The sequence below is a fragment of the Equus caballus genome, chromosome 6 (genome assembly GCF_041296265.1).
Source record: "Equus caballus isolate H_3958 breed thoroughbred chromosome 6, TB-T2T, whole genome shotgun sequence".
NCBI lineage: Eukaryota > Metazoa > Chordata > Mammalia > Perissodactyla > Equidae > Equus > Equus caballus.
The window spans coordinates 19,855,515-19,882,725 of NC_091689.1; the positions used below are offsets into that span (position 1 = coordinate 19,855,515).

The 27,211-nt window shown below is 39.5% G+C and overlaps 1 protein-coding gene across 13 annotated transcripts in view; it reads left to right on the forward strand.

Moving 5' to 3' along the window:
- The window catches only part of GIGYF2 (GRB10 interacting GYF protein 2), a 133,245-nt gene that overhangs the window by 82,817 nt on the left and 23,217 nt on the right, over positions 1–27,211 (forward strand). For all 13 annotated transcript variants that reach the window (XM_014740389.3, XM_070269477.1, XM_014740390.3 and 10 more), the window contains 10 exons: positions 2,824–3,020; positions 4,019–4,178; positions 10,365–10,531; positions 12,842–12,933; positions 14,253–14,360; positions 15,400–15,500; positions 17,237–17,337; positions 19,263–19,424; positions 20,619–20,777; positions 23,520–23,756. In XM_014740389.3, the coding sequence (XP_014595875.2) occupies positions 2,824–3,020; positions 4,019–4,178; positions 10,365–10,531; positions 12,842–12,933; positions 14,253–14,360; positions 15,400–15,500; positions 17,237–17,337; positions 19,263–19,424; positions 20,619–20,777; positions 23,520–23,756 (1,484 nt within the window). The remainder of the gene's footprint in view (positions 1–2,823; positions 3,021–4,018; positions 4,179–10,364; positions 10,532–12,841; positions 12,934–14,252; positions 14,361–15,399; positions 15,501–17,236; positions 17,338–19,262; positions 19,425–20,618; positions 20,778–23,519; positions 23,757–27,211) is intronic.

The following is a 27,211-nucleotide window of genomic DNA, read 5'->3' on the forward strand; positions in this document are numbered from 1 at the left end:
ATTTTAAATTGCTCATATATCTTAGTAGGCAACATTAATATTCCTTTCTGTTTTTTCTTGTGCATAATTAAAAATGACATTGTAGTGTCTGATGTTGAAGGGTTAACTGATTCATTCACCATAAGAATTCACACCCTTTAACATGGCCTATGAGACCTTATGTGATCTGCATTTGCTTCCCTCCGTGCAGTTGCAGCGCCAGTCTCTATCTCCTTCGTACTCTGTCCACCAGACTCACAGCCTGTTAGGTCCTGAAATTTGCCTTGTTCTCTTGCCTTGGTGCCCTCGCACATACTGCTCTCTGTACCTGAAACTCTCTCCCATCCCAGGCTCCCAACCAGCACTATTTCTAACATAGAAATACAGTATTACAGAGGTCTGTTTATTTTCTTTTTTGCCCAATAGACTAATATTTTGAGGACTTGAACCAAAGATTTCTTTTCAGTTTATATCTAGAACAAAGCTGAATGAATGAATTCAGCAAGTATTTGAATCTCTACTATGTATATGTCAGACACTGTGGGACTTGCATGTTTTGAGGCCTGTTTAATTTGTAATAGTCATTTTTCAGTTATTATGTACCCCTAAATTATTTGTGGTTCATTCTCTTGAATGCACATGCCTAAGACCTTATTCTGGGAGATTTTAGGAATGGTGTCCCGACATGCATGTTTTGAGAAAGCCTCATAGATGTGCATTAAAGATTGAAACTTTATATATTTATAGTCTATTGGGGAGATAAAGTATGTGTATATCAGTAATATAGGCCAAAAATAATGATACGAACTCACAATTGGTGGACTCTTGGAATGCTTCAGGGAGTAAGTGTCTTCCAGCTCGTCTTGGAATAATAAGAAGAATTTCGAAGCAGGTGTAGCTGGATGAATTGGGAGAGGGCATTCCAGTACTGGGTAGCAGAGCTGAAGTGAGGAAGTGAGACTGATCCCGGTGTGGGCAGGAATCAGCTCCTGTTTTTATTTAGATGAAGTATGTGGTGTGAAAAGGAGGATAGTGGGAAACATGGTTGGAACATGGATTTGACAGCTGTGTGTAGGCTAGATTGTTGTGATGACAGCTGGGCTGCAGTGTGACCTGTTGGGCTCCTGAGCAGTCACTGTCATGTAGGCAGTGCACCTGTAAGGGAAGGGTACTAGCAGATGAGATTTGAAAGTAGAAACTGGCAGGACATAGTCACTGCTTGTATATCAGGGCAAAGCGGGAAGAGTCAAAGATGAGCGAGATGCCTGAGAGGATTGCAGTACCATTAATAGAAAAGGAGAGTGGAGGTTAAGGAGCACGTTTGGGAGGGGAGAGAAAAATTTCAGTTTTGAACATTGATTCTGATGCGTTGATGAGGAATTAGGTAGAGATGGCCAGAGAGCACTTGTGAGTGAGAGACTATAGCTAGATGGGAAGAGTTCAGGGTTTGAGAGGAGATGAAATCTGAAAGATTACATATACTTGTTAGAGGTGAGAAGAAAAGTAAGTGGGCTAAGAACAGAACTTTGGGTAATTCCTGTTTTTAGAGGGCAGATGAAGAAGAGCCAGAGAAAAATCTTCAGAGGCAAGAGTAGAGCAGAGTGCGGAAAGGCTAAGGAAGGAGAATGTTTCAGTTTAGCATTGGGTGGATTGTGTCACACACTACTGAGGTTGGATGGTGAGGACTAGGAAACACTGTTGGATTTGCTGACTTTGGGTCACTGCTTATCTTTAGGAGGGAAGCTTTGCTGGAGGCGTGAGAGTGTAAGTCACCTTGCAGCAGGTGGGGGTGGTGGTGAAGTGGAGACAGCTTGTATAGGCTGTCCCTTTTTTTTTTTTTTTTTTTTGAGGAAGATCAGCCCTGAGCTAACTACTGCCAATCCTCCTCTTTTTTTGCTGAGGAAGACTGGCCCTGAGCTAACATCCATGCCCATCTTCCCTACTTTTTACATGGGATGCCTACCACAGCACGGCTTTTGCCAAGCGGTGCCATGTCCACACCCGGGATCCGAACCGGCAAACCCCGGGCCGCCAAGAAGCGGAATGTGCGAACTTAACCGTTGTGCCACCAGGCCGGCCCCTAGACTGTCGTCTTTTTTTTTTAAGAAGTTTGGCAAAGGAAGGAAAGTGAGAGGAACAGGAATTTGGAGAAGCTGTCTGTAATTGAACAAACAAGGTTTCAAAGGGGAATCTGCAGTTGTATCTAATTACTTCCATTCCCCTTTCCTTCTTAAGAGCCTGCGTACTGAGAGGTTAGAAATAGGAACCAAGACAGAACCTCTTTTGCAGTCTTTATTCTTAGTGAGAAGAATGTCCTTGCACTGCACTGGCAGACTCCAAGTGCTTTTTGTTATCCTACAAAATGTAATGTATTCAATTAGATTAATTATGACTTGAAATAGGTACTTATTCAAGATAATTGCAGATATTTTTAATAAAGGTTTTGATGATGAGATATGACATCTTTGAGAAGATTTGCAGTGCTTTGTTAACTGTCTTTACTCTTTGGAGACATGCTATAAAGAAAGGATTAGACTTTCTGAGTGTTTTCAAGAGACAGACCTATAACTATTGGGTGGATGCACTACCACGCAGTATGCACTGTAGAAGGCCCTTCTGGATACCTTTTCATCCTTAGATTTTGTCATTCTAGGGAAGTACATCTGTCATTCTAGGGAGGAATACTAAACTTCTCTGTAAGAAGTAGCTGCAGTGTTCCTGACACAGTTCACATTTCTGTTGAGTCCATTTAGCAAGTTGCCCAACTTGATAATGTAGAGTTATCCCTTGTGAGAGTCTCTGTCCTTTAAAGGGTTTTCATGTGTCCACACTTTCTTCCTCTAGAAATGGTTCCTGATGTCCAGCAACCCCTGTCACAGATTCCTTCAGATACAGCCTCTCCTCTTCTCATACTTCCACCTCCTGTTCCCAGTCCTAGTCCTGCCCTCCGGCCAGTTGAAACGCCGGTCGTAGGTGCTCCTGGTATGGGCAGTGTTTCCACAGAGCCAGATGATGAAGAGGGTCTCAAACATTTGGAGCAGGTAAAAAATCATGTAATTCTTTGTTTCTCCTCTCAAACTGCCATAAAAATTAGAAAGCATTAAATGAACATTCAAAACTGGAACTTTTGTGCATTATATTTTAGTACTGGAAAAGTTTGTATGTCTAGTATTTATTTGTGTGAATAATTGTCTTTTAAATCATTTCATGCTTATAAGTTTCTGCTATGTAGTAGTCATTATGTCAGGTTATTTTTTGCTCTTCTGAGGTTGCCCTTAGCTGTTTGCTTTTCTTTTTTCTTTTTGGAAATTAATGGAATGCCAAAAATGGCGAATACAAGCAGCTGTGGATGGGCACTTGTGTCTTCTGTGTGTTTTGCCTAAGATGTGACAGGGAAAATAGTTAAACCCTCAGGATATTAACATCTTCTTCATGTCTCTAGATTTCCCTAAGATTGTATATACTATTGTTTCTATGTAAAGTAAATGATAGCTTGCTTTCTACACAAGAAACTCTTTCCTTCAGGGTGGAGTGATTGTGGCAAGAAATGTTGAAGAAGGGGGACAATGTCTTAGTAAAACTTGTAGAAGATTTTATTTTCATTAATTGAGCCTTCTGTTCTGTTAACACTCATGTTTTTACAGGTTTAGTTAATACAATTTAGGATTGACCAATGGCTTATTAGTTTAAAAAGTACTCTATTAGTGTATTGATTAGAAGCTTGGGCTTTGATCCATACAAGTTTGTGTTTTAATCTCAGTTTGGTTTGCTTAATAATTTTGAGACCTTGAGCAAGACTTGACCTTTCTGAGCCTTAGTTTCCCCCCTGTAAAATGGGGATAGTACCTATTTCATGGCATTGTTGGAAGAATTAAATTGTTGTCTGCTGTGTTCCCTGCATAATGCCTTTCGTAGATCAAATAGGCCTTGCATAATGCCTTTCAGAGGTCAAAAAAAGGATAGGCATTTTTATTATGTGTACAAGTACTAATTTAGGATCATTTGTTTCCGCAATGCATTCTTTTTGTTTTTCTATTAGCAAGCTGAGAAGATGGTGGCTTATCTCCAGGACAGTGCACTAGATGATGAGAGATTGGCATCAAAACTGCAGGAGCACAGAGCTAAGGGAGTCTCAGTTCCACTGATGCATGAAGCAATGCAGAAGTGGTATTACAAAGATCCTCAGGGAGAAATTCAAGGTAGGTTGTTCCGTTCTACTTTAAGTACAGGAGTGTCTACCATTACCTCCAGATTCTGTAAGATGGTGATTATTTAATGTTAATTTGCGTAATAGTAGAAAAAGAAGTCAATGCTATGGGCTTTCTTTATATATATAGAAGGCATTTTATAGGCTCTACCCATAGTACTTTACAATTTCACTGGAGGGAGGGAGAGTCCAATGAAAATAATTTGAATACAAGGCGGAATGTGATTAGTAATAGGATAAAGGTGTAAACAAAATGCTAAAGACTCCCTCAGTGCTGACATCCCAGCTGGTTAACTAGGCAGGTGAGTTTGTTACCCTCTCTTTACTTCAGTCTCCCTACCGTAAACAGGTGACGGCAGCAGTCTTGGAAGACCTCGCGTGAATGTTTCGCTTCAGTGAAGTTGATATCATAAATGATAAAGAACTATTAAAAATGTCTGAGAAAAGATAGTAGCATATTATCAACAAATCCCTTAAAACGTTAGAATGGGGAGAGAATGCTGCAAAGGACATTTGTTGATTCTTTGTTTCTGCTTTTGAAATCTTTGATTATAATCTGAAATTGGTTGTTGATTTATATTAGTGCCAGTTTCATGATAGTGTTTTACCAAGTACACCCTGTGGCCTCTCTCCAATGTAATAATTCCGTTTTCACTCTCAGTCCCCTTCCCCTGCTTTATTCTTCTTCACAGCATCTGTTGCTACCTGGCACTTTGTATATTTTGTTCATGATCTGTTTACACCCCTGTAGAATGTAAGGTGCACAACAGCAGGGCTGCGTGTTTTAATTAAATTTACTTTGAGATAATTGTAGCTTCACATGCAGTTGTAAGAAATAATACCAGATTCCATGTACCCTTTACCCATTTTCCCCCAGTGGTAACCTCTTGCAAAACTATAGTACAACATCAACAACCAGGATATTGACATTGATACAGTCAAGATTCAGAACATTTCCATTTCATTAGGGATCCCTCATGTTGCCTTTTATAGCCACGTGCATTTCCCTCCCACTTAACACCCACTCCTTAACCCTTAGCGACCCTTAATCTGTTCTCCATTTTTATATTTTATCATTTCAAGAATGTATAAATGGAATCATACAATATGTAACAGTGACTTTTTTCTCTCAGCATAATTCTCTGGAGATTCATCCAGATTGTTGTATATATCAATAGTTTGTTTCTTTTTGTTTGCTGAGTAGTATTCCAAGATGTGAATATATCATAGTTTGTTTAACCATTCACCTGTGAACGGCATCTGAGTTGTTTCAGTTTTTGGCTATTATATTAAAGCTGTTAAACATTCATGGATAGGTTTTTGTGTGAACAATAGTCTTTCATCCCTCTGAGATAAATGTCCAGGAGTGCAGTTGCTGGGTTGTATGGTGATCACATGTTTAGTTTCTTTTAGGAAACTGCCAAACTGTTTTTCAGAGGGGCTGTACCTTTTTGTATTCCCACCAGCAATCTATGAGTGATCCAGTTTTTCCACATCCTTGATAGTATTTGATGTTGCTATTTTTTGTTTTAGCCATTCTGACAGATGTGTAGTGACATCTCATTGTAGTTTTTAATTTGCATTTCCCTAATAACTGATGATGTTGAACATCTTTTCATGTGCTTATTGGCTGTTTGTCCTCTTCAGTAAAATGTCTCATGTTTTTTGCCCGTGTTCTAATTGGATTGTTTGCTTTTTTTACTTTTGAGTTTTGAGAGTTCTTTTATATGTTCTAGATAATAGCCCTTGGTTAGATGAGTGGCTTGCAAATATTTTCTCCCAGTCTGTATCTTTTTATCCTCTTAACAGAGTTTCACAGAGCAAAAGTTTTAAATTTTGATGGAGTCCAATAGATAAATTTTTTCCTTTTATGGATTCTACTTTTGGTATTAAGTCTAAGAGGAACTCTTTGCCTAGCTTCAGATCCCAAAGATATATTTTTTTTTGTTTTTTTAAAGGTATACTTTTTTGGTGAGGTAGATTGACACTGAGCTAATGTCTGTTGCCAATCTTTGTCTTTTTTTTTTTTCTCCCCAAAACCCTAGTACATAGTTGTAAGTCCTTCTAGTTCTTCTATGTGGGGTGCTGCCACAGCATGGCTTGATGAGTGGTGTGTAGGTCCACGCCCAGGATCTGAACCAGTGAACCCCAGGCCACCAAAGCAGAGCTCGTGAAGTTAACCGCTACACCACTGGACCAGCCCCCAAAGATTTTTTTGCTATGTTTTTTCCAAAAAAAATTTTTTTTTGTGTTTGACACGCAATTCTGTGATCCATTTTGAGTTGATTTTTCTCTAAGGTGTGGGACTTATGTCGGTATATTTTTTTGCCCATGGATGTCCAGTTGCTCTGGGACCTTTTGTTGAAAAGACTCTGTTTCTTCCTTTGACTTGTTTTTGCACCTTAGTCAAAATTCAACTGAGCATATTTGTGTTGGTCTGTTTCTGGATTCTTTATTCTCTTCCATCGATCTATGTGTCTGTCTCTCCACCAGTACCACACAGTCTTGATTACTGTAGCTATATAAGAAGTCTTGACATGGGGTAGAATGATTTATCTCTGTTCATATTTTTTTCAAAATAGTTTTTAGTTTTTCTAATTCCTTGAAAATCATACAAATTTTAGAATAATCTTGTCTATATTTACCAAAACTCTTTCTGAGATTTTAATAGGAATTATGTTAAACCTTTATATTGTTTTGAAGAGAATTGACCTCTTTCCCATGTTGTTTTCCAATCCATGAACATGATATGTCTCTCAGTTTACTTAGATCTTTGTTTTTTTTTGTCAGCGCTGTATCGTTTTCAGCATAGACTCTACACATGTTTTATTAGATTTAAACCTAAGTATTTGCGTTTTTGTTTTTGAGCAATTGTAAATTTTATTTTCAGTGTCTGTGCATTCATTACTAGTATATAGAATTGAAGTTCAGATATTTGTCTTTACTCTGTGACCTTGCTGAACTCATTGGTTCTAGGAGTTTTCTTTGTTTTTTGTTAGGTTTCATAGGATTTTCTAGGTAGACATTATTGTCATCTTCAAATAGGGACAGTTTTATTTTTTCATTTCCTATCTGTATTCCTTTTCTTTCTTTTTGTTGCCTTATTGTATATTCCAACACTGTGTTGAATAAAGAGGAGTGAGAGCAGACAGACTTGCTTTGTTTTCTCTGTTTCTATCTTAGGAGGAACACATTCAGTCTTTAATAATGAAGTGTAATTTTAGCTGCTAGGTTTTTGTAGATGCTATTTATCAAGGTGAGGAAGTACCCTGTTTTTTGAGAGTTTCTCTGATTGGGTATTGGATTTTTTCAAATGCTTTTTCTGCATCTGTTGATGTGATCATATGATTTTTCTTCTTTAGCCACTTAATATGGTGGATTACATTGATTGGTTTTTGAGTATTGAACCAGCTTTGCATTCTTGTAATAAACTCCAATAGATCATGATGTATACTTCTTTCTATATATTGCTGAATTCTATTTGGTAATATTTTCTTAAGGATTTTTGTATCTATATTCATGAGGAATGTTGTTTTGTTTTGTTTTGTTTTGGTATTCTATCTGGTTTTTGGTATCAGGGTAATAATAGCTTTATAAAATAAAATGGGAATTATTCTCTCCCCTTCTATTTTCTGGAAAAGATTGTTTAGAATTGGTGTCAGTTCTTTAAATGTTTGGCAGAGTTCTCCAGTGAAACCCTCTAGAGACTTCTTTTTGAGAATTTTAAAGTTACAAATTCAATATCCTTAATAGTTACAGGGCTGTTTAAATTACCTATTTAATATGGGTGAATTGTGGTAGTTTTCTGTTTTTTGATGAATTGATCCATTTCATCTAAGATGTCAAATTTATGTGTATGGAATATTCCCTTTTAATCTTTTTTGATAGTTTTCCCTTATCTTTTTGATAAAAGTATTCCCTTCTTATGTTTTTGATATCTGAAGGTTCTGTAGTGATAATCCCCCATTTCATTCCTGTTATTGGTAATTTGTTCATGTCTCTTTTTCTCTTTATCAGTTTTGCTGGAGATTTGTTAATTTTACCAGTCTTTTCAAAGATTCAGCTTTGTTTCATTGGTTTTTTTGACTACTTTTGTTTTCGGTTTCATTGGTTTCTTGTCTTTATCATCTGCTTCTTGGGGCTTATTTTGCTTTTTTTAGGTTTTTGAGGTGAGAGCTTATATTATTGATTTGAGACTTTTCCTTTTTTCTAATGTAATTTAATACTGTAAATTTCTCTCTCAGCACTTCTTTGACTGTGTACCACAAATTTTTGATATAAGTATTTTCATTCATCCACTTTTACCCAGGATTATTTAGAAGTGTATTGTTTAGTTTCCAAGTGTTTGGAAATTTTTCTGATATCTTTCTGTGTATGATTTCTGTTTGATTCTTTTGTGGTTGAAGAACATGCTATGTATGATTTCAATTTTTAAAAACTTAGTGAGATTTATTATGGCCCAGATTAGATTCTGTTTTGCTCTCAGTTCTGTGAGTGCTTGAAAAGAATGTGTCTTTTGAGTGTTATAAATATCAATTAGCTCTTGTTGGTTGATGGTGGTGTTGAGGTTTATAATCTTGCTGATTTTCTGTCTGGTTGTTCTATCGATTGTTGAGAGAGGAGTGTTGAAGTCTTCAACTATAATTGTGGATTTGTCTGTTTCTCTTTTCAGCTATCAGATTTTGCTTCCCATATTTTGCAGCTTTGTTGTTTGGTGCATACACTTTTATGGTTGCTCTGTCTTGTTGGTGGACTGATCCTTTATTATTATATAATATAGCTCTCTGTCTCTGGTAACTTTCCTTGCTCTGAAGTCTACTTTATCAAATATTAATGCAGCCACTCTAGCTTTCTTTTGGTTAATATTTTCATGGTACATCTTTTTCTGTCCTTTGACTTTGAACCTGCCTGCATTGTTAGATTTGAAGAGACTTTCTTGTAGACAGCATGTAGTTGGGTCATGCTTTTAATTGTATATATTGGGTCATGTTTCTTGTTGCTGGCCTTTTCAGCTCCAGATCTGGGATATATGAGGTAAAATGAAAACCCAGGGAATTCACCACCATGTGATTCCTCAGGCCCCAAGGCCCCTAGTCAGTCTACCTTCTCCACCTTTCTGAGTCTTCTTTTGTTTGTTTTATATATATTGGCCAGCGTTTTTAGTTGTATTTAGCAGGAGAAGCAGGGAAAAGGACATCTACTCCATCTTCTTGGAAGTAGAAGTTCCAGGGCTTTGTTTTGTTTGCTGCTGTATCCCCACTGTCTGGACGCGTACCATTGGTGTTCAGTAAATATTTGCTGAATGAATGAATTGTTATTGATGAGAGTTTGTTTGTTAATTTTATGTATAAAATATTTATTTTCTATTGTAAAGCATCTAAAGAATGTTAGTTTTTACCCCCCTACCAAGGCCAGATTTAGTTTTACCTAGATAAATAAATTATAGTTTGTCTTAATTTAACTGATTATTATTTATATTTTGCCTAAACTTCAATAATCTCTGGCAGAAAATGAAAATTAGAGAAGAGCATATTCAGCCCTGCATGTTTATATTCTCTATGCTTAAGTGATATAAAGTCTAACAAATACTACCTCTTTTCAGTTTCATTATACTTTTCTGACAAGTGAATTGTAGAGATTGAGTGAAGTGGAGACAGTTAGGCTTCTTAAAATGATAAAAGCACTGCTAAGAATTTGGGATGTGTAGATATAAGGCTTATTTCAAAATTGTTTCTGGGGCTGGTCTGGTGGTGCAGTGGTTAAGTTTGCATGTTCCGCTTCAGCAGCCTGGGGTTTGCCGGTTTGGATCCCGGGCGCAGACCTGTGCACCGCTTGTCAAGCCATGCTGGGGCAGGCGTACCACGTATAAAGTAGAGGGAGATGGGCACCGATGTCAGCTCAGAGCCAGTCTTTCTCAGCAAAAAAGGGGATTGGCAGCAGTTGTCAGCTCAGGGCTAATCTTCCTCAAAAAAAAAAAAAAAAGTTACGTTTTATTAGTTAGAAGCCTTTTCACCACCTTTAGAGATGAATTAAATTAAGATGTCGTACAAAATATATGATAGCTGCCACTTGAAACAAATTGTTACCTCTGGATGAGGATCAGACCCAGGAAATATATTTTTCCTCTTTAGCCTGAAAGGATTCTTATTGCCTTTCTGTCTAATTGGTATTATTATAGGTCCCTTCAATAATCAGGAGATGGCTGAGTGGTTTCAGGCGGGCTATTTTACTATGTCTTTATTGGTGAAGAGAGCATGTGATGAAAGCTTCCAACCTCTTGGTGACATCATGAAGATGTGGGGAAGGGTTCCCTTTTCTCCTGGTCCAGCTCCCCCTCCTCACATGGTAAGTACTTTACAGCTCACCCAGAACACATACTGGATGCAGAAGCGCTTGCTCCTCTTTGTACACACAACCCAGGTGTTACATCTAGTGAGGGAGAAACTGTAGTTCTTTGAAAGTAATTGAAATGGCAATGGGAAGTCTGAATAGGAGACTGCATACCTAGCTATAATGATTTTTTCAAAACTTAAATGCCTGTGCCCGTCCTCTTCACAAGCTCACACACTCTGAAGAAACAGAATCCTTCAGTGGCTCTCCAGCAGCTGCAGAATGAAGAACAGCGTCTTACCTGGTCCTGCATGTTCTGGCACCTTACCTCTCTAAGTTCATATCAGAGCTTTCACCTTTGTCTGCTGTGCTTCAACACTGTTGACTTAGTGGACCTTACTGCCTCTTGTGAGAATGCACATTCTCCGCCCTACCCTCCCTCCATTTGCCTCTCGCTTTCTGACTCATAAAGCTCCTAAATTTGAGGTTTACCTTAAGCAGATGTTACTGTCTAACTCCTTTGCAGCTGCTCCTGGGCCTCTCCCTGTAGAGTTTTGGAGGGCTTCAGATCTGTGCCTCACTTTTCCTTCTCCAGGGTGGGGTGGCTGGTGGCTGGCCAGAGTTGAAAGTGGCGATAGTCAGAAACCTTTAGTGTGAACACTGGATTTCTACAGTAACATCCACCACTGATTTATTCATCAACCATGTACCAAGGGCCCATGCCAGGCCTTGTGGTAGGTTCTTATGAGATGAAGATAAGACACAACCTCTGTAGTCAGGGAAGTTCATAGGTGAGAACAGAGGCAGTCAAACGTTTTTGACCATGACTCATAGTAAAGAAAAATGAATTTTACATCACTACTCTGTACATTCATAGCGTGCTCTCTATATATGTGAAACAAGTTTCACAAAACATTTTGTGCCATGCACATATCTTCTGTTGAGTTTCTTTTCTTTTAAACATGTAAATGTTGGTCTTGACCCAGTAATTGATTTCGCAATCCACTGATAGATTGAGACCTCCTATAGTCCGGAGAGCAGTGAAGATTCCTAGGTGATGGGAATTATTTCTGACGTTTCTTTCATAAATCCAAAGAAGAGTTATACTGTGTATTATGGTATGTAAATTTAACTTACATACCAACTTTGAGCCTTATTTCACTTTTCTGAAATTGGGATGAATTTTTATCTTGCATGTTTCAGAGCTGCAAGTTTATCATTTGGAGTGTGGCATTCTTACTCTAGTCCGCTTGTTGGGGCTGAGCCTCAATCAGACCCGCCTAAGGGGAAAAACCATGGGAAGCTCTGCTGCTTGTCAGCTGTTGCCTTTGCCCTGAATAGCACTGATAAGAGAGTTCACCTTGATGATGAATATATCTTGAAACCTGGGTCTTCATGTAGAAATTCTACATTAAGCTAGTGTAGCTTCTATATCCTCTAATATTTAATGAGCATGAAAAATATCCCTGAATTTCAGATGATGCCCACCCCAAGAAATTGCATATGAAATGTTTTATTCCAAACTGTAATCAGTGTACAATGAACAGATAAACTATTCACTAATGATTTACCTAAGTTTAGTCTATGTCACCCTTACGCTTTTCTTTCTATCTTACAGTTCACATTTCATTCTTTTTCCCACTTTCAGCTTTGTAAAATTTAAATTCCAGCCATGTTATTTGAAAGATAAGCTAAAAAGCAGGGTGTTACTACAGCTTATTTTTTATAACTCACGATGTATTAATAGCAATAGAAACACCTAATTTTGGGGTAAAGAGTTTTAGTTTTCAAAGTTCTTTTATATTCTGATAAATTTAAAATTTTTCATCATCTTTAAGAAGACATAGGCTTGCTCCCTGTATTCATTATGTACCATTATAAAATTCTTACCATAACATTTCTTTTAACCTTTAGATAATTTTACTCCTCTGTTTTGTTCCATTTCTCTTATTTCTACATGATAACCAAATTTATAAATCACTTTTAATATTAGGAGAATTATACATTGTTTCAGTTACCATAACAACTCTGGAATATAGTACAACAATTCAGCTTTAAGGGCAGGAGGGGAGAACAGCAGCTAAGATGAGGACCCTTTCCCACCTTAGGGAGTCTCTTATAATGCAGACACCCCCTTTTTCCATTAGATGGCACCATTTAGTTTTTAAAGATGACTGAGGTTTTATAGTTAAGCATTTTGGCATAGAGGTGGAGTGGGATGTGAAGCTCTGGGATTCATTTTGCTTTCAAATGTACGTACTAAATGGCTTTTAGGCTCTTTGCAATTTATTCAGTGATATTTTTTCCCCTACCCCTTACTCCCAGGGAGAGTTGGACCAGGAACGACTGACCAGGCAGCAGGAACTCACGGCATTGTACCAGATGCAGCACCTCCAGTACCAGCAGTTCCTAATACAGTAAGAGCAGTAATGCAGTAGGGTGTACTGCAGCACCAAGAGGGCCTTTAGAAACAATCTGCTCCCAGCTTTCATCTTTTACACCAGAGAGCTCAAAGTTTTTGTTTTTTTTTGAGGAAGATTAGCCCTGAGCTAACATCTGCCACCAACCCTCCTCTTTTTGCTGGGGAAGACTGGCCCTGAGCTAACATCCGTGCCCATCTTCCTCTCCTTTATATGTGGGACGCCTACCACAGCATGGCTTTTGCCAAGCAGTGCCATGTCCGCACCCGGGATCCGAACCGGTGAACCCCAGGCCGCTGAAGTGGAATGTGCGCAATTAACCGCTGTGCCACCAGGCTGTCCCAAGAGCTGAAAGTTTATAGGATACCTCAGTCACCTAACTAATGCCGTGTTACCACTATACATTCTAAGTTTGGTCATGTCTTACTTCTCAAATACCAGAAGTTTGCAGAAGATGACATAACTATAATTTTGCAAGCTCTTCAGCTCCTAAAGCAAGAATCAGCAAACATTTTAAGAACTAAGTGCCTCTTCAATGGCTCAACTTTGAATGCCACAAAGAACATAGATGAGAGGGCAGGAAAGAAGTACAAGTTTATGCAGTTAGTAGTGGCGTGGAGTGATGAAGAGTCACTTAGGTTGTGTGTCCTTTTCGTAGAAGTAGTAAGATTTGCTGTTATCTGGTGCAGAGATTGGCAAACCAATCTGCTGTGTGTTTTTGTAAGCAGAATTTTATTGGAACACACTTGTTTGTGTGTTATCTGTGGCTGCTTTAGCATCACAGTGGCAGAATTGCGTGGTAGTTGAGTATGGCCTGCAAAGCCAGAAATACTTACTGTCTGGCTCTTAACAGAAAAAAATTTGTCCACCTCTGATCTACTAAAGAAAATCTTACCTCAAATTTCTAAGCTGAAACATAAAATTGAGAGTTTTTATACAAGGGATTTTATTTTTGCAAAGGGTGCTTCATGTGGAAATAGCTATTAGTTTGAATGTGTGGGGCTTTTTTTTTTTTTTTTTTTCACTTTTGTGATAAAAGACTATTATTGTCTTGAGGGAGTTTGCCAGTTTTTGACATGTTGTGACTTTTGGGCTGTCCTCTTTCACTCAGAAGCGTGTCATTTATAAGTTCAGTTCTTTCTAGAATGAAGTATAGAATTTTCTGTGTGACTATTATTATGAAGAATTATAAAAATATATTTAAATAGCTGTTTGAATTGTTTTTGGGGGGTGATGGACTGAACTTTGTCTTTCAGTCTCAGTAAAATGAACTAAATGCAGATAGACAGGTTACCACTTTATTTTACTTTTTGAAGACAACAGTATGCACAGGTTTTGGCTCAACAACAGAAAGCAGCCCTGTCTTCTCAGCAGCAGCAACAGTTGGCACTTCTTCTCCAACAGTTCCAGGCACTAAAGATGAGGTTGGTGATCATTCTATGATGTGTCACATTGTGTGTGTGTATTAAAGAAAGAGAAGAAAAGGAAATTTTGGTATAATGTGTGAACTCTGGTATCAGAATACCCACACATAACACATAACTGTGTGTTGTGTGTAAAAACAGAATATAGTTTTAAAAATACTAAGCTGCTTATAAAGCATTTGTTTGGTCTTTTTACTCAGAGGATAGATCTGGAATAATAACCAAAGAATATACTAAGAACACTTGAGAAGTAGTGTAGTCTTATGGAACCAACAACAAAAAAATTATAGTCTTGAAGTGTAATCTCATTTTTACCTGTGATATCACCAGAAAGATATTAACAGTGCCACACAGGGTTGTAATTTTCTAGAACCCAAAAGCCATTAGAGTAGGTCTAAGGAAAAGGAAATTATGTGAGAAGTCTTAAATTTCTGCTGTTTCAGATTATCATTTAGGGTAATATGTGTTGTATCTCCTAGAGAAAGGTATCAGTCACTTCTCTTAAAAACTTTATCATCCAATTTCACCGAACCATTTTACATTTCGCTTTTGAGCCAGAAGCCATCCTGTGAGGTAGGCAGGTTCGGTGGTAAGGTCTCCATTTTACAGTTGGGCAAACCAGGATTCCGAGAGGCTGAAGGACTTGGTTGACATAATACATGGAAAACTTAAGTGACAGAACTAAATTGCAGACTTTTCGACTTACAGTCTGTGGGTTTTTGCGTTATAACATGCTGCCTCCATGACTCTTATTCAGATGTTTTGGATTTTTTGAGACAGCTGTATATCCGTTATTTGAGGCAGCTGTATATCCATTATTTGGAAATCAATATTTGCTAAAACTGAGTCCAGAAGTGCAATTATTGGGCCTCTCTTTGTTCCTCTCCTAAATGCTTTGGTAGTATCACGTTTTAGTTGAAACAGTGAAGAACTTTTGTGGCCAAATAATCTGGAAAACCTGCAGATAATCCAGAAATTCCTCTTTATCTATTTTTGCAAATGACAAGAACAAGTTAATTTTTTTATTTCCCTTTTGCAGAATATCTGATCAGAACGTCATTCCCTCAGTAACTAGGTCTGTGTCAGTGCCAGATACTGGTTCTATCTGGGAGCTTCAGCCGCCAGCCTCGCAGCCTACAGGTGAGAACTTGGATTGGACGTTAGTGTAGCTCCAAGGATTTAGACTCTAATAACTTTATCATTCAATTTTAAAAAAATAAATCAGTTTTTTGACCCATTTTGTATTGAATATTAACAAAAAGTCCCATTTTTTTAATGGACTCCAGCAAAAGATTGAAAGTATTATTGAAAATACACTGTTAAGGATTTGATAGAAATTATTTAGTAGATAAATTTCTTGAATTTGAGTCAGTCTCTCGTTTTGATGTTGCTCTAATCAGGTAGAAAAGTCTTTTAAATGTTTTGATCTCTTCTCCTAGGGTGAAAAAAAGCATAAGTAAAAACATAAGTAATGATGATCTATTCTTTTGAGTGAAAGGTTGATATATAGCTTAACACTGCAGATACCCAGAATTTTGGGGAAGAAAAAAGCCTGCTTTGAAGTGTACACCTTACCTCATTCTCTGATATTTTTGCATCAAATTAGAAAATTTGGGGCTAGGAGTTTTTAAAAGTCTCGATATTGCTGGAGCACTTCTGTTTCTTAAGGTCTGGTACCTGCAGAGGTGGGTAGTTTGAACTGTCTGTGGATAGTTCTTACAGGAGGTTAGAGTTGGTGTTGAAAATTCTCAGGAACCATGGGCATTGATGGATTTTCCTTAGAGCCATTGAGCCGTTCAGGCTGTAGGTCTCTTGCTAACGTTGACCCTGGGGATTATGGCAGGAGAAGGAATGATGATCCTCCCTCGTCAACTTTCCATGCTGTGTGCACCTTATTTTCTCTTGGTATCCATTTATAGTAAGGGTGTTCAAATACTCTCCAGTTTTTTGGAAACTATTCCTAAGGACCGTATTAAACAACTTGTTTCTTTGGGTGTAATGAAGTCAAATAGTCCATTGGTTTTATACAGACGGGTTATAGTTCATTTACAAGTAGTCCATTGGTTTTATACAACTTACAGTTCACAAATAGACTGTAATAAGAATGTAGGAAATAGAGAATTCTGAAAGGCGGTGCCGGCGAACCTTTCTGGCAATAGGAAAACAGACTCAGAAGTCTTTATCTGCTTGTTAACTTCCACATCTGAACTTGTGCGGCCTTTCTGGTCAGCAGGACCATTGTCATTTGTGAGACCTGTGGGCCTTTCCAGGGCCACCTCAGCTCCATCTGTACTTCTTTTTCTCTCTTCCTCTTTTGTTCACATAACATAAAATTAATCATTTTTAAATGAACAATTTAGTGGCGTTTAATATATTCACAATATTATGTAAGCACTTAGTTCTCTCTAGTGTCACAGCTATACATCTCTTAACCCCATTCTCCATGTGGTGTGCAGTGAGCGGTTGTATGGCTGCTGGAAATACTGTGGGCTTTGGGATCTAGTGTACTGGGATTTAAATCCTGGCATGGCCATATGTTTCCTTGTGACCTTGGGAATGTTGCAAAACCACCTCTGACTCTTAGCCTGTTCATCTGTAAAAATGGGGATATGAACAGATATCCTACAGGGGTTTTTGAGGATGAAATTAGTTCCCCAATAAATGCCTGGTACTTTTTTTTCCTTCTAGATGTGTTGAAGGGTATTGATATAAATTTAGAGCCCACTGGCAGTTGAGTGTACTTAAAAGCTGAACAGATGCATATGATGGAGCGTGTTCAGGGACAGAGAAACAGCTGTTTTCGTTATGCTTATGGATATGTGACCATGTGTGTAAGCTCTGGCATCCCTCACTTTTTTTTCCTCATTGTCTTACAGTTTGGGAAGGTGGTAGTGTGTGGGATCTTCCCCTTGACACCACGACCCCAGGACCTGCCCTTGAGCAGCTTCAGCAGATGGAGAAGGCCAAAGCTGCAAAGGTGTGAAACACTCTTCCCCGGCAGTGCATGCCTTCCAGCTGCAGGACACAGGCAGTGGTTTAGTAATGTGTCTCTCTCTTTAGCTAGCTATACTTTTTTCCTTTTAATTTACTGCTACTTAGTTGGTGTAAGCACATTCATATTCTATCCTTACTGTGCCCTCTTCTTCCAAAAAAGACCTCAAAATGGAATTAAAATTAACAAGTTTAAATTAAATCAATTAAATTAAAATTGATTGGTTGATACATTAATGATCATGGTCACATGTACATTTTAGTTACGTTGTTCGTGCTAGAAACACTTATTACAAATACTAAGATCATAAGAAAATATCTACTACATTGCTTATTAGACCCTTGATCTGTGGCTTGAGTTCCTATGCTGAATCTTTATAGTGGTGTTTATTTACATTTCTTATGTCCTCAGACATACAACTGAAAAGCCCAACATTAATATTCTATCTTGTGTTCCATTCACATCTTCTGGAAGAGCTAGGAATCTTGAATTTTGGTTTTAGTACTTGCCAGAAGAGGATGTTTGTCAACACGTGACGTCATTGTAATGATTTCTGGGTTCTCATGCCTTTGAGAGAATCTTGTTCCTATTTTATACTTAATAAATTCTTATCTCTTAAGGTAGTGACAGTCTCCTTAGAGTGCCCAGAATGTGGAAAGGGTTGATGGTCAGGGTCTGTCTCCATAAAGGAATTAAGAGACCATAATTCAAACGATTGTTGAGTGTGTTCTAATTCCCCAGTGCTTTGTGCTGGGAACACATAGATGATGAAAGATAAGAGCTTGCAGTCTTGTGTCTGCGTGTTGGGGGCAGGGAATGACAAGCAGTAACACTTATAATTACAGGTTGGTCAAGAAAGTACATGGCCCAGCTACCCAGATAGGAGAGGTAGGGATCAGGAATTAGATGACACTGTAGATGAACAGTACAACCTGAACTAATTTTACGTGAAGGATAGTAGGATTTAGCCCAGTTGAAGAGTTTCGGGTTGACAGAGTAGGAGGAGATGAAAATTAAATTGCTGTTGAAGGAAACAACACTTCTAAAGGCTCAGAAGTGTACGAGAACTACTGGCTTAGGAAACAGCTAAGTAATTTGGTTTGGCATGGAACCTTGGTGTGGCTGAGCAATAAATGATGAGAGAAGAGGCTAAAGATGAGACAGCCCAGTCATTAGGATCCTTGCACATGTCATGTTAAAGAGTTAGGATTTCTTTTTTGGGTGAAAGGTGGTGTTAAATGTAAGCCAGGGAGTGCTTTTTTTGGTGGAGGTTAGATGTTGAGCTGGAGAATGTGGGCAAAACTGGGTGCTGGGAAACCAGATAAGAGACTCTTAGGAAAGTGGATGAGAAAGTGAAGGCCTGAACTATACCTGTGGCAGTGGGACTGGAGACTAGGTGCTGGATTTGACTAGTATTTAGGAAGTATACATGATAGAATTTGTCAAGTGGTTGGTCGTCAAATTTTAAAGAATTCTATAATTCTTCACACTCGCAGCTTCACAACATTGCTGTTAAATCTTAGAGACTCACTGTTAGATCTTCAGTCAGAAAATCCTTTGTAGGGCTGAGCAAAGAGATGCCATCCCAAAAGAATTCGTATATTAGTCTCATATTGGCCACTTTTTCTCCCACATCGAGGAGATGTGGTATAGTGGTAATGTGGAGAGAGGAGGTCGGTAAAAGCGGGGTGAGTGCATTCAACTTAGAAGAGCGTTAAAGTTGTGATTATTACTGGGACGTATCAGAGCTCACAGCTCTCACAGAGGTTTTACCACCCATTTGCAGTACCAGTAGCTGGGTGAATGGTAGCGTCTGCACATTTAGCTTCTCCTCACTGTACTGGGCAGTGATGTTGGAGTGTTCCTGTGCTTGGCTTCAAGTTTCTAAGAGTCCTCTTGTGTAATCACAGCTGGAGCAGGAGAGAAGAGAGGCAGAAATGAGGGCAAAACGGGAAGAGGAGGAGCGAAAGAGGCAAGAGGAACTCCGGAGACAACAGGAGGAAATTCTTCGGAGACAGCAGGAGGAAGAAAGGAAAAGGCGGGAGGAAGAAGAGCTTGCCCGTAGGAAACAGGTATACCTCTGAGAGCTCCCACCGTAGGATTAGTGTCGAGGAGGCCCTGCAGGGTATCTTGCTCACGCCCATCATTTCTTAGGCCATAGCTATCTGGGAGATGCTTTTCCTGAGGCTGACAGGGAGCTAACAGCAGGATTGGGATTAGGTTAGAATTTTAGGAGACTCACTTCCCTTTAGAAAAAATGTCTGTTATCTACTAACACCCGCTGGAGGGATGCTCTTCAGTCCTAGCAAATCATTGGAATTGATTTTTTTTTGCTTATTTCTTGGTGTTTCATAAACCAGTTAGATTTCAGAAGTAATTAAGTCTTTGCTTAAGTGTTTGTAACCAGTGACGTTGAATATTTTTCATATTTTTTGCCCATTTGTATTTCTTTTTAGGAAATTCTCTATTCATGTGCTTGGCCCATTTTTATACTGAGATTTTTAAAGATCCTGATTGAATCACTCTAAAAGCCTAAAGTCTAGCCTTTACCTCACATTTCCTACTTGTTGGCCACAGGGGTACTTTGTGAAAAACAAAAAGGTCCATGCCGAGATTAGATTAGAAGGACTAATATGTCTTAGTCATACTTTACATTAGCATATAAGGGCTCTAAGAAGTGTTGCAGCAAGGAAATCTGTTCATTCTGTGTTGCTCAATATTTCCTGAATTATTTTGACAGTGGCACCCTTTTCTGCATACTTAATATCTGTGGGACTTTTATTCTTCAGAATGTGTTCTAGGACACAAAGCTTTACTCAGTACATCTGACTGGAGAACTTATTCCTGCCTCACCAGGCATCTTTGGTGCCTGTGTTGATTTGGCCTCTATGCCTTAGGTTCTCAGTTGATTAAAAAATAGGGGCTAATGGTACCAATGGAGAAACCAAAGCCTGAGTCCTAACGTAGCCTTTTCTAGGGTTTCAGTAAATGATATAGCTAATATAGAAACCAGGATAGACTTCACAGTGTAGTGCAATTTAACTACTCATACTTCAAATACAAGTTATTTTAACTCTTAATGTGTCTACCCCCTGGCTCACATGCATACTTTTTGCTCTGTATCCTGCTTATATACTTTTTATATTTACTGTTAAGAGAGTCTTAGCACGTGGCCTATTCCTTTTTAAATTATGATGTAATGTAATTGAAACCCAGGGTTTCTCTCTCACACACACACACACACACACACCCTTTCTTTAATTTAGGAAGAGGCTTTGCGACGCCAGAGGGAGCAAGAAATTGCATTAAGGCGACAGCGAGAAGAAGAAGAAAGACAACAGCAAGAAGAAGCTCTTAGAAGACTAGAGGAGAGGAGAAGAGAAGAGGAAGAAAGGCGGAAGCAGGAAGAATTGTTACGCAAGCAGGTGACCACGTGGTTTCCTCTCCTCATTCCTTCTTTGAAGCTAGAAGTTAATGATTGGAAAAGTGTTAGGGTATTAGGATAGGTGTAGGATAGCCTATCTAAAACTTTTTCAGGTTGCTGAAAATTACCAAAAGAGATTTAACTAATTCTTACTACTTTTGTAATAACTGTTGCACATGTAATTATAAAGTCTAAAAATATGAAAGAAGCAAAACAAACGAAAAAACAGAACACCAGAGAGAAATCGAAGGCCTACCCTTAAAAAGCCAAATGTGACATCTGCAAATTGACAACTTTTTGCCTGAGGGTACTCCCCAATTCACTTTTTTAAAGTGCACAATTCAGGGCTGCTTAATAAATTCACAAAGCTATGCAACAGTCACCGCTAGTTCCATTCTGCCATTACAGGCAGCCAGAACCCCAAAAGCATTTAATTTTAATGTTTAAGAACATAGATAGACTTTTTTATTAGTAGACTTTACTTTTAGAAGAGTATTAGATTTCCAGAAAAATTGGGATAATAGTACAATTTCCCCTATTGTGGTCTTACATTAGTGTGGTACATTTGTTACGATAGACCAGTATTGATGCATTATCATTAACTAAAGCCCATAGTTCCTTGACAGTCCCTCACTTTTTCCCTAATGCCCTTTTTCTGTTCCAGGACCCCATTCAAAATATTAGATTTAGTTGTCATGTCTCCTTAGCTGCTTCTTGGCTGTGAGAAACTTCTGAGGCTTTCCTTGATTTTGATGACTTTGACCGTTTTAAGGAATACTGGTCAGTATATTGTAGGGTAACCCTCTACTGAAATTTGTCTGAAGTTTTCCTCGTGATTAGACTGGAGTTATAGGTTTTTGAATGGAAGACGACAGAGTGCCATTTTCCTCATGTTCTATCGAGTACACGTTCCCAGCATGATTTGTGACTGCTGATGTGGACTTGCTCCCCAGGCTGCACTAGTGCTCATCAGGTTTCTCCACTGTAAGGTTATTCTCTTCCCCTATATGCCACTCTTTGGGAGGAAGTCACTATGTGCACTCCACACTTAACGGATGCAGATTTTTGTTTGTTGGTTAGATTGACACAAAGCTGGAGTTTACCTGCTTTTGCCTAAGTTCTTAATTGAATCTCTTTGATTCATAAATTCTTCTGTTTTTTGCTTTTTGCTGAGGCAGTTTCACCGTGAGCTAAGGTCTGCTGCCAGTCTTCCTCTTTTTCGTATGTGAGCCTCCACAGCATCGCCACTGACAGACAGATGGTGTAGGTCTCTACCCAGGAACCGAACTTAGGCCACCAGGGCTAGCCCCTAAATTCTGTTAGAGGTAGAAAGCTTCCAGGTTAGACTGTGTACTGATTCATTCTTTGGTTTATTCATGTGACAGTTAATATTATTTACTTAATGTACTGTATGCCAGTTACTGTGCTTGTTTCCTGGTGGAGTACAAAAAAACTTTTAAGTAATTGTTTCAGTCCTCAAGAAGCTCACGGACTGTGTGGGTGATGATTATACAGGAAATAAATATCACAGTTAGGATACTTGCAGCTGAAAAATCAAAATACGCACCTTAGAGTGGCTTTAACAATAGATAACCTCATTGCCTCACATATCAAGGAGGTCTGGAAGTTAAGGCAGTTACGCACGACCTCAGTGACTCCGCGATGTCGTAAGGATCCAGGTCCTTTGCACAGTTCTGCTCTACCATCTCTTGGTGTGTTGATTTTTGAGTTCAGAGTTTTCACTTCATGGTTAGAAATTTCAGATACCATACCCTTGTACAACTTCCTCCAAAAATGGAGTTGCCCTTTTCTTACACTTCTTTCCTTTTGTCTGGGAAGAGTATCTTTTCTGGAAGCATCCCTCTGGCCTAAATCAGGTGTTCCCAGTTACGTTGGAAGCTTAAAAAGCAAAATGTGTCATTTTAAACCTCTGATGTGATAGGAGGCTCTGTCTGCAAGGAAGAAGCCTGAAAGGAGTGGTTGCTGGATCGGTAGAAACAGTTGCTGCCACAGATGGGCTGGGAGCAAATGGAGAGAGGAGGACAAGGCATAATCAAAAGGTATAGGGGAAGTGTACCTCTGAAGGCCAGGGAAGTCCTCGTAGAGTGGCTGACATCTGCCCTGAGTTCTGGAGAATGAAGGGGAATGTACTATCTGGAAAAGACAGAGTGTTGCAGGTGGGGTATACGACTTTGCGACGGAAGGTGAGGAGAGTTCCAGAGGACACAGTGGAATGGTTTTGAGCGAGGGAAGCAGAAGGAAAATGAACCAGGGTATGGGAAAAAGTAGTGGAGGGGTGCAGGATGGTCGAGGAGAGATCTTCCCAGGGGCCTGTGGGCCGCAAGGGGTGAGAGCCAAGGATGGGATTAAGTGGTCTTGTGAAGTTGCTTTGGTCCAGAACTGGCTGAGGGTTTTCTGGTCATCAGTATCCTGACAAGATCCTGACAGCTCCCTATACTCAGCATCCCGAAAGGTCTGCTCTGCCTCAGTGTTTGAGCAGTTTCTAGAGACTTCACTGCAGTTGGTGGTGATCTGTTAGAGATCAGTACTTTCCACAGATGTTCAAAGTGGCATTCCTTTTATGTAGAAATTTGCAAATTAAAATTTTATCCTTAAGCTTGCTAGGCTTTTTGCTTTTTCTGTCACTTCCATAGCTTTTTGACAGAAACCTTCAAAAGTGATTCAGGTTTGCTTTTTTTTTGAAACACAATTTTTATTCTCTCTTACTTTTCCTTCTGGGAAGGAAGAGGAGGCTGCAAAATGGGCCCGGGAAGAGGAAGAAGCCCAGCGTCGGTTAGAGGAGAACCGGCTGCGAATGGAAGAGGAGGCAGCCAGACTCCGGCATGAGGAGGAGGAGCGGAAGAGGAAAGAGCTGGAGCTGCAGCGGCAGAAGGAGTTAATGCGGCAGAGGCAGCAGCAGCAGGAGGCTCTTCGGAGGCTGCAGCAGCAGCAGCAGCAGCAGCAGCTGGCACAGATGAAGGTAAAGCCTGGACACTGCCCAGAGGAACTACTTGCTGATGTTTCTTAGCTAGCTAGATGCTGGCAGGACGAGTAGCAGCAAAACAGTGTACTTTTCTTATTGTTAAATGATACTGCTATGGTTGGTTTGATCAACCAAGTATAATATGGTGAATGTACTTTGTGTTAGGCATTTAAACAAGAGAAGAATAAATAAAGAAGGTAGGACATGAGCAGTGATGCAGGCAAAACCAAGTAAATCTCTTTGATTCATAAATTTTGTGCAGCTCAGTAAACTGGAATGCCTCTTCTGTGCTACTTCAGCACTGCTGAGACGAGGGAAATGAGACAAGGCAACTGCCCTCAGAGAGCTCACGGACTAACGAAAGCCAGAGATGGAAACATTTGGATGTGTAAATGGGAAATGCCATACAGGGCTTGGCACACAGCCGACTGGGGGGGTTTATTGAAAGCTGGATTGAGGTGATTAATGCAAAGTGTTGTTTTAGGAGGATTCAGAGCATTATTTGAAATAAGTAGAAAGTGAAGGCTGGGAGACCAGTAAAGAGAGTATGATGGTGGTGGTGAGAATGAATAAGAAGGCCAGAGGGAGAGAATTGGCTTCATAGCAATCAGCAAGACTTAGTGACAGTCTGGATCTGAGGGACAAAAGCAGAAGCTGGGATGCCTCCTAGATAGTAAGCCTTCAGTGACTGGGAAAGTAGTGGAACTGTTGATGAAATTGGAGTACCTGGGAAGGGAGGAGCAGATTATTGGCAGGCTCTGCCTAACTTCACATGGGGGCTGTGGTTAGCCATAAGACTTTGTGTCCCCTGTGTTGAGGGAGCTCACGTGATAAAGACATAGAAGCAGGAACTTAGAATACAGTGTGGTGCATGTGGTGAGAGAGGTGGTATTGGGCAGTAGTTCTCAGGGTGTGATCACCTGAGAATTTGTTAGGAATGCAAATTCTCGGGTCCCACCCCAGACCTACTGAATCAGATCTCTTGAGAGTGGGACCCAGCAGTCTGTGTTTGAACAAGCCTTCCAGGGGATTCCAGTGCTGGCTAAAACGTGAGAACCACTGTCCACCTGGAAAGTTTGGAAAGGCTTCCTGAAAAAAGATAGCTTCTAAATTGAGTCATTGGGGAGGGAAAATTTAAAAAAAGAAAAAGCCAAGCAGGCAGTTTTTGGAGAATGGAGGGACTTTATGAGACAGGAGACATAGGGTGAGGCAGGGGAATGAAGTTAAGAAACACCGTGCTCTGGGGGAGTTTATACAACAGGTTACTGTTGCTGGAGAGTGAGGTATGAGATAGGTGTGGGCAGGGTCCATATCACCATGGGCTGTATATACCTTATTAAAGAATTAGGACTTGGGCCAGCCCCAGTGGCCTAGTGGTTAAGTCCAGCGTGTTCCGCTTCAGCGGCCCAGGTTTGGTTCTCTTAGTGGCTGCTCTCTTAGCTGCCATGCTGTGCTGGCAGCCCACATACTGCAAAATAGAGGAAGATGGGCACAGATGTTAGCTCAGGGTGAATCTTCCTCAGCAAAAAAAAAAAAAAAGAAAAAGAATTAGGACTTAAAGAGGTATGTAAAATAGAGTAGGCCACTGAAATATTTTCAGCTAGGAAATAGCACCCTCAGATTTGCAGGAGCATATAAGTCACTTTGAGAGCTAAGATGGAAGATGGACTTGAAAGGAAAAAAGTGGAGGTCAGCGGACCAGTTGAGAGGGGACTGATGGAGTTGTCCAGGCTAGGAAGAGAAAGGCTTGATCTAGGCCTAGTGATGGTGGGATTGGAAAGGAGTTGGAGGCACCACTATTGATTGCTTGCTTTGTGTTAAACACTATACTCAACAGCTTCCATATGTTACATCATTTCTTCTTCACAACCATCCTTACAAAGCTTAGGTGGCTACCTGTGTTTTAGCGAGGAGAAACGTTAAGAAGCTGAGTCGCTGCCTTGGGTCCAGCTGAGAGTTGATAGCAGAGCCATGTATTAGAACTCATGTGTCTGTGGCTCCAGGGCCCTGAAGACGCTGTCAGAAGACTTTCATAAGAGGCCACATCACAGGATATGGTGACTGATCAGAATATGGGGGTAAAGGGGGAAGACAAAGGCATGGGAAACTTCCAGATCTCTAAGTTTTTGGTCTCTGTCTTTCGCGTGTCTGGTTTTGGCCTCAATCTTATTCTCCAATAAAAACTGTAAAGATATTTTATAGATAAACATTCTGAATGAAAATAAAGAACTCAAGATGGTTATGAGGAATTGCTAAAAGCTCTCGTGAGAAAAAGCAAGTTTTTTTAAGACAGCTTTATTGAGATATAGTTCACATACCATACAATCCAACCAGTTAAGGTATACACTTCAGTGGTTTTTAGTATATTCACACACGTGTGCAGCTATCTCAACACAGTGGATTTTAGAATGTTTTCATTACCCACACCCCCTGCAAAAAAAACCCCTTTTAGCTGTCACACCCTACCCCCTAGTTTCCCCAGCTGTGAGATAGCCGTAATCTACTTTCTGTCTTTATAGATTTGCCTATTCTAGACATTTCAGATAAATGGAATCATATAATAAGTGGTCTTTTGTGACTGACTGCTTTCACTTGGCGTAGTGTTTCGAAGGGTCACTCATTGCTGTAGCATGTATCAGCCCTTCGTTCCTTTTATGACTGAATAATACTCCGTTGTATGGATATGTGAAGTTTTGTGTATCCATTCATTAGTTGATGGACATTTGAGCTATTTCTGCCTTTTGGCTGTATACTACTGCTATAAAGATTCGTATACGGGCCTTTGTATGTGGATGTATGTGCCTAAGAGTGGAATTTCTGGGTCATGTGATAACGATGGGTTTAAGGGTTTGAGGAACTGCTGGGCTTTCTCCCAAGTGGCTGCACCGTTTTATGTTCAGTGTGTGAGAGTTCAAGCTTCTCCACATCCTCATCAACCTGTGTTACCTGACTGTTTGATTATAGCCGTCCTAGTAGGTGTGAAGTGATACCTCCTTGTGGTTTTGGTTTCTATTTCCCTGATGACTGATGATGTGGGGTATCTTTTCATGTGTTTATTGGTCATTTGTGTATCTTCTGTGGAGAAATGTCTATTCAGATCCTTGGGCTATTTTTCAACTGTGTTATTTGTCCTTTTATTATTGAATTATAAAAATTCCTTATATATTCTAGATATAAGTCCCTTATCAGATGTATGATTTAAGAATATTATTTGGGTTGTCTTTTCACTTCTTTGATAGTATCCTTTGATACACAAAACTTTTTAATTTTGATAGTCTAATTTATCTATTTTTTCTTTTATTGCTTGTATTTTTGCTGTCAGGCCTAAGAATTCATTGCCAAATCAGAGGTCATGAAGATTAACTCTTATGTTTTCTTCTCAGACTTTTGTAGTTTTAGCTGTTACATTTAGGTCTTTGATCCATTTTGAATTAATTTTTATAAATTGTGTG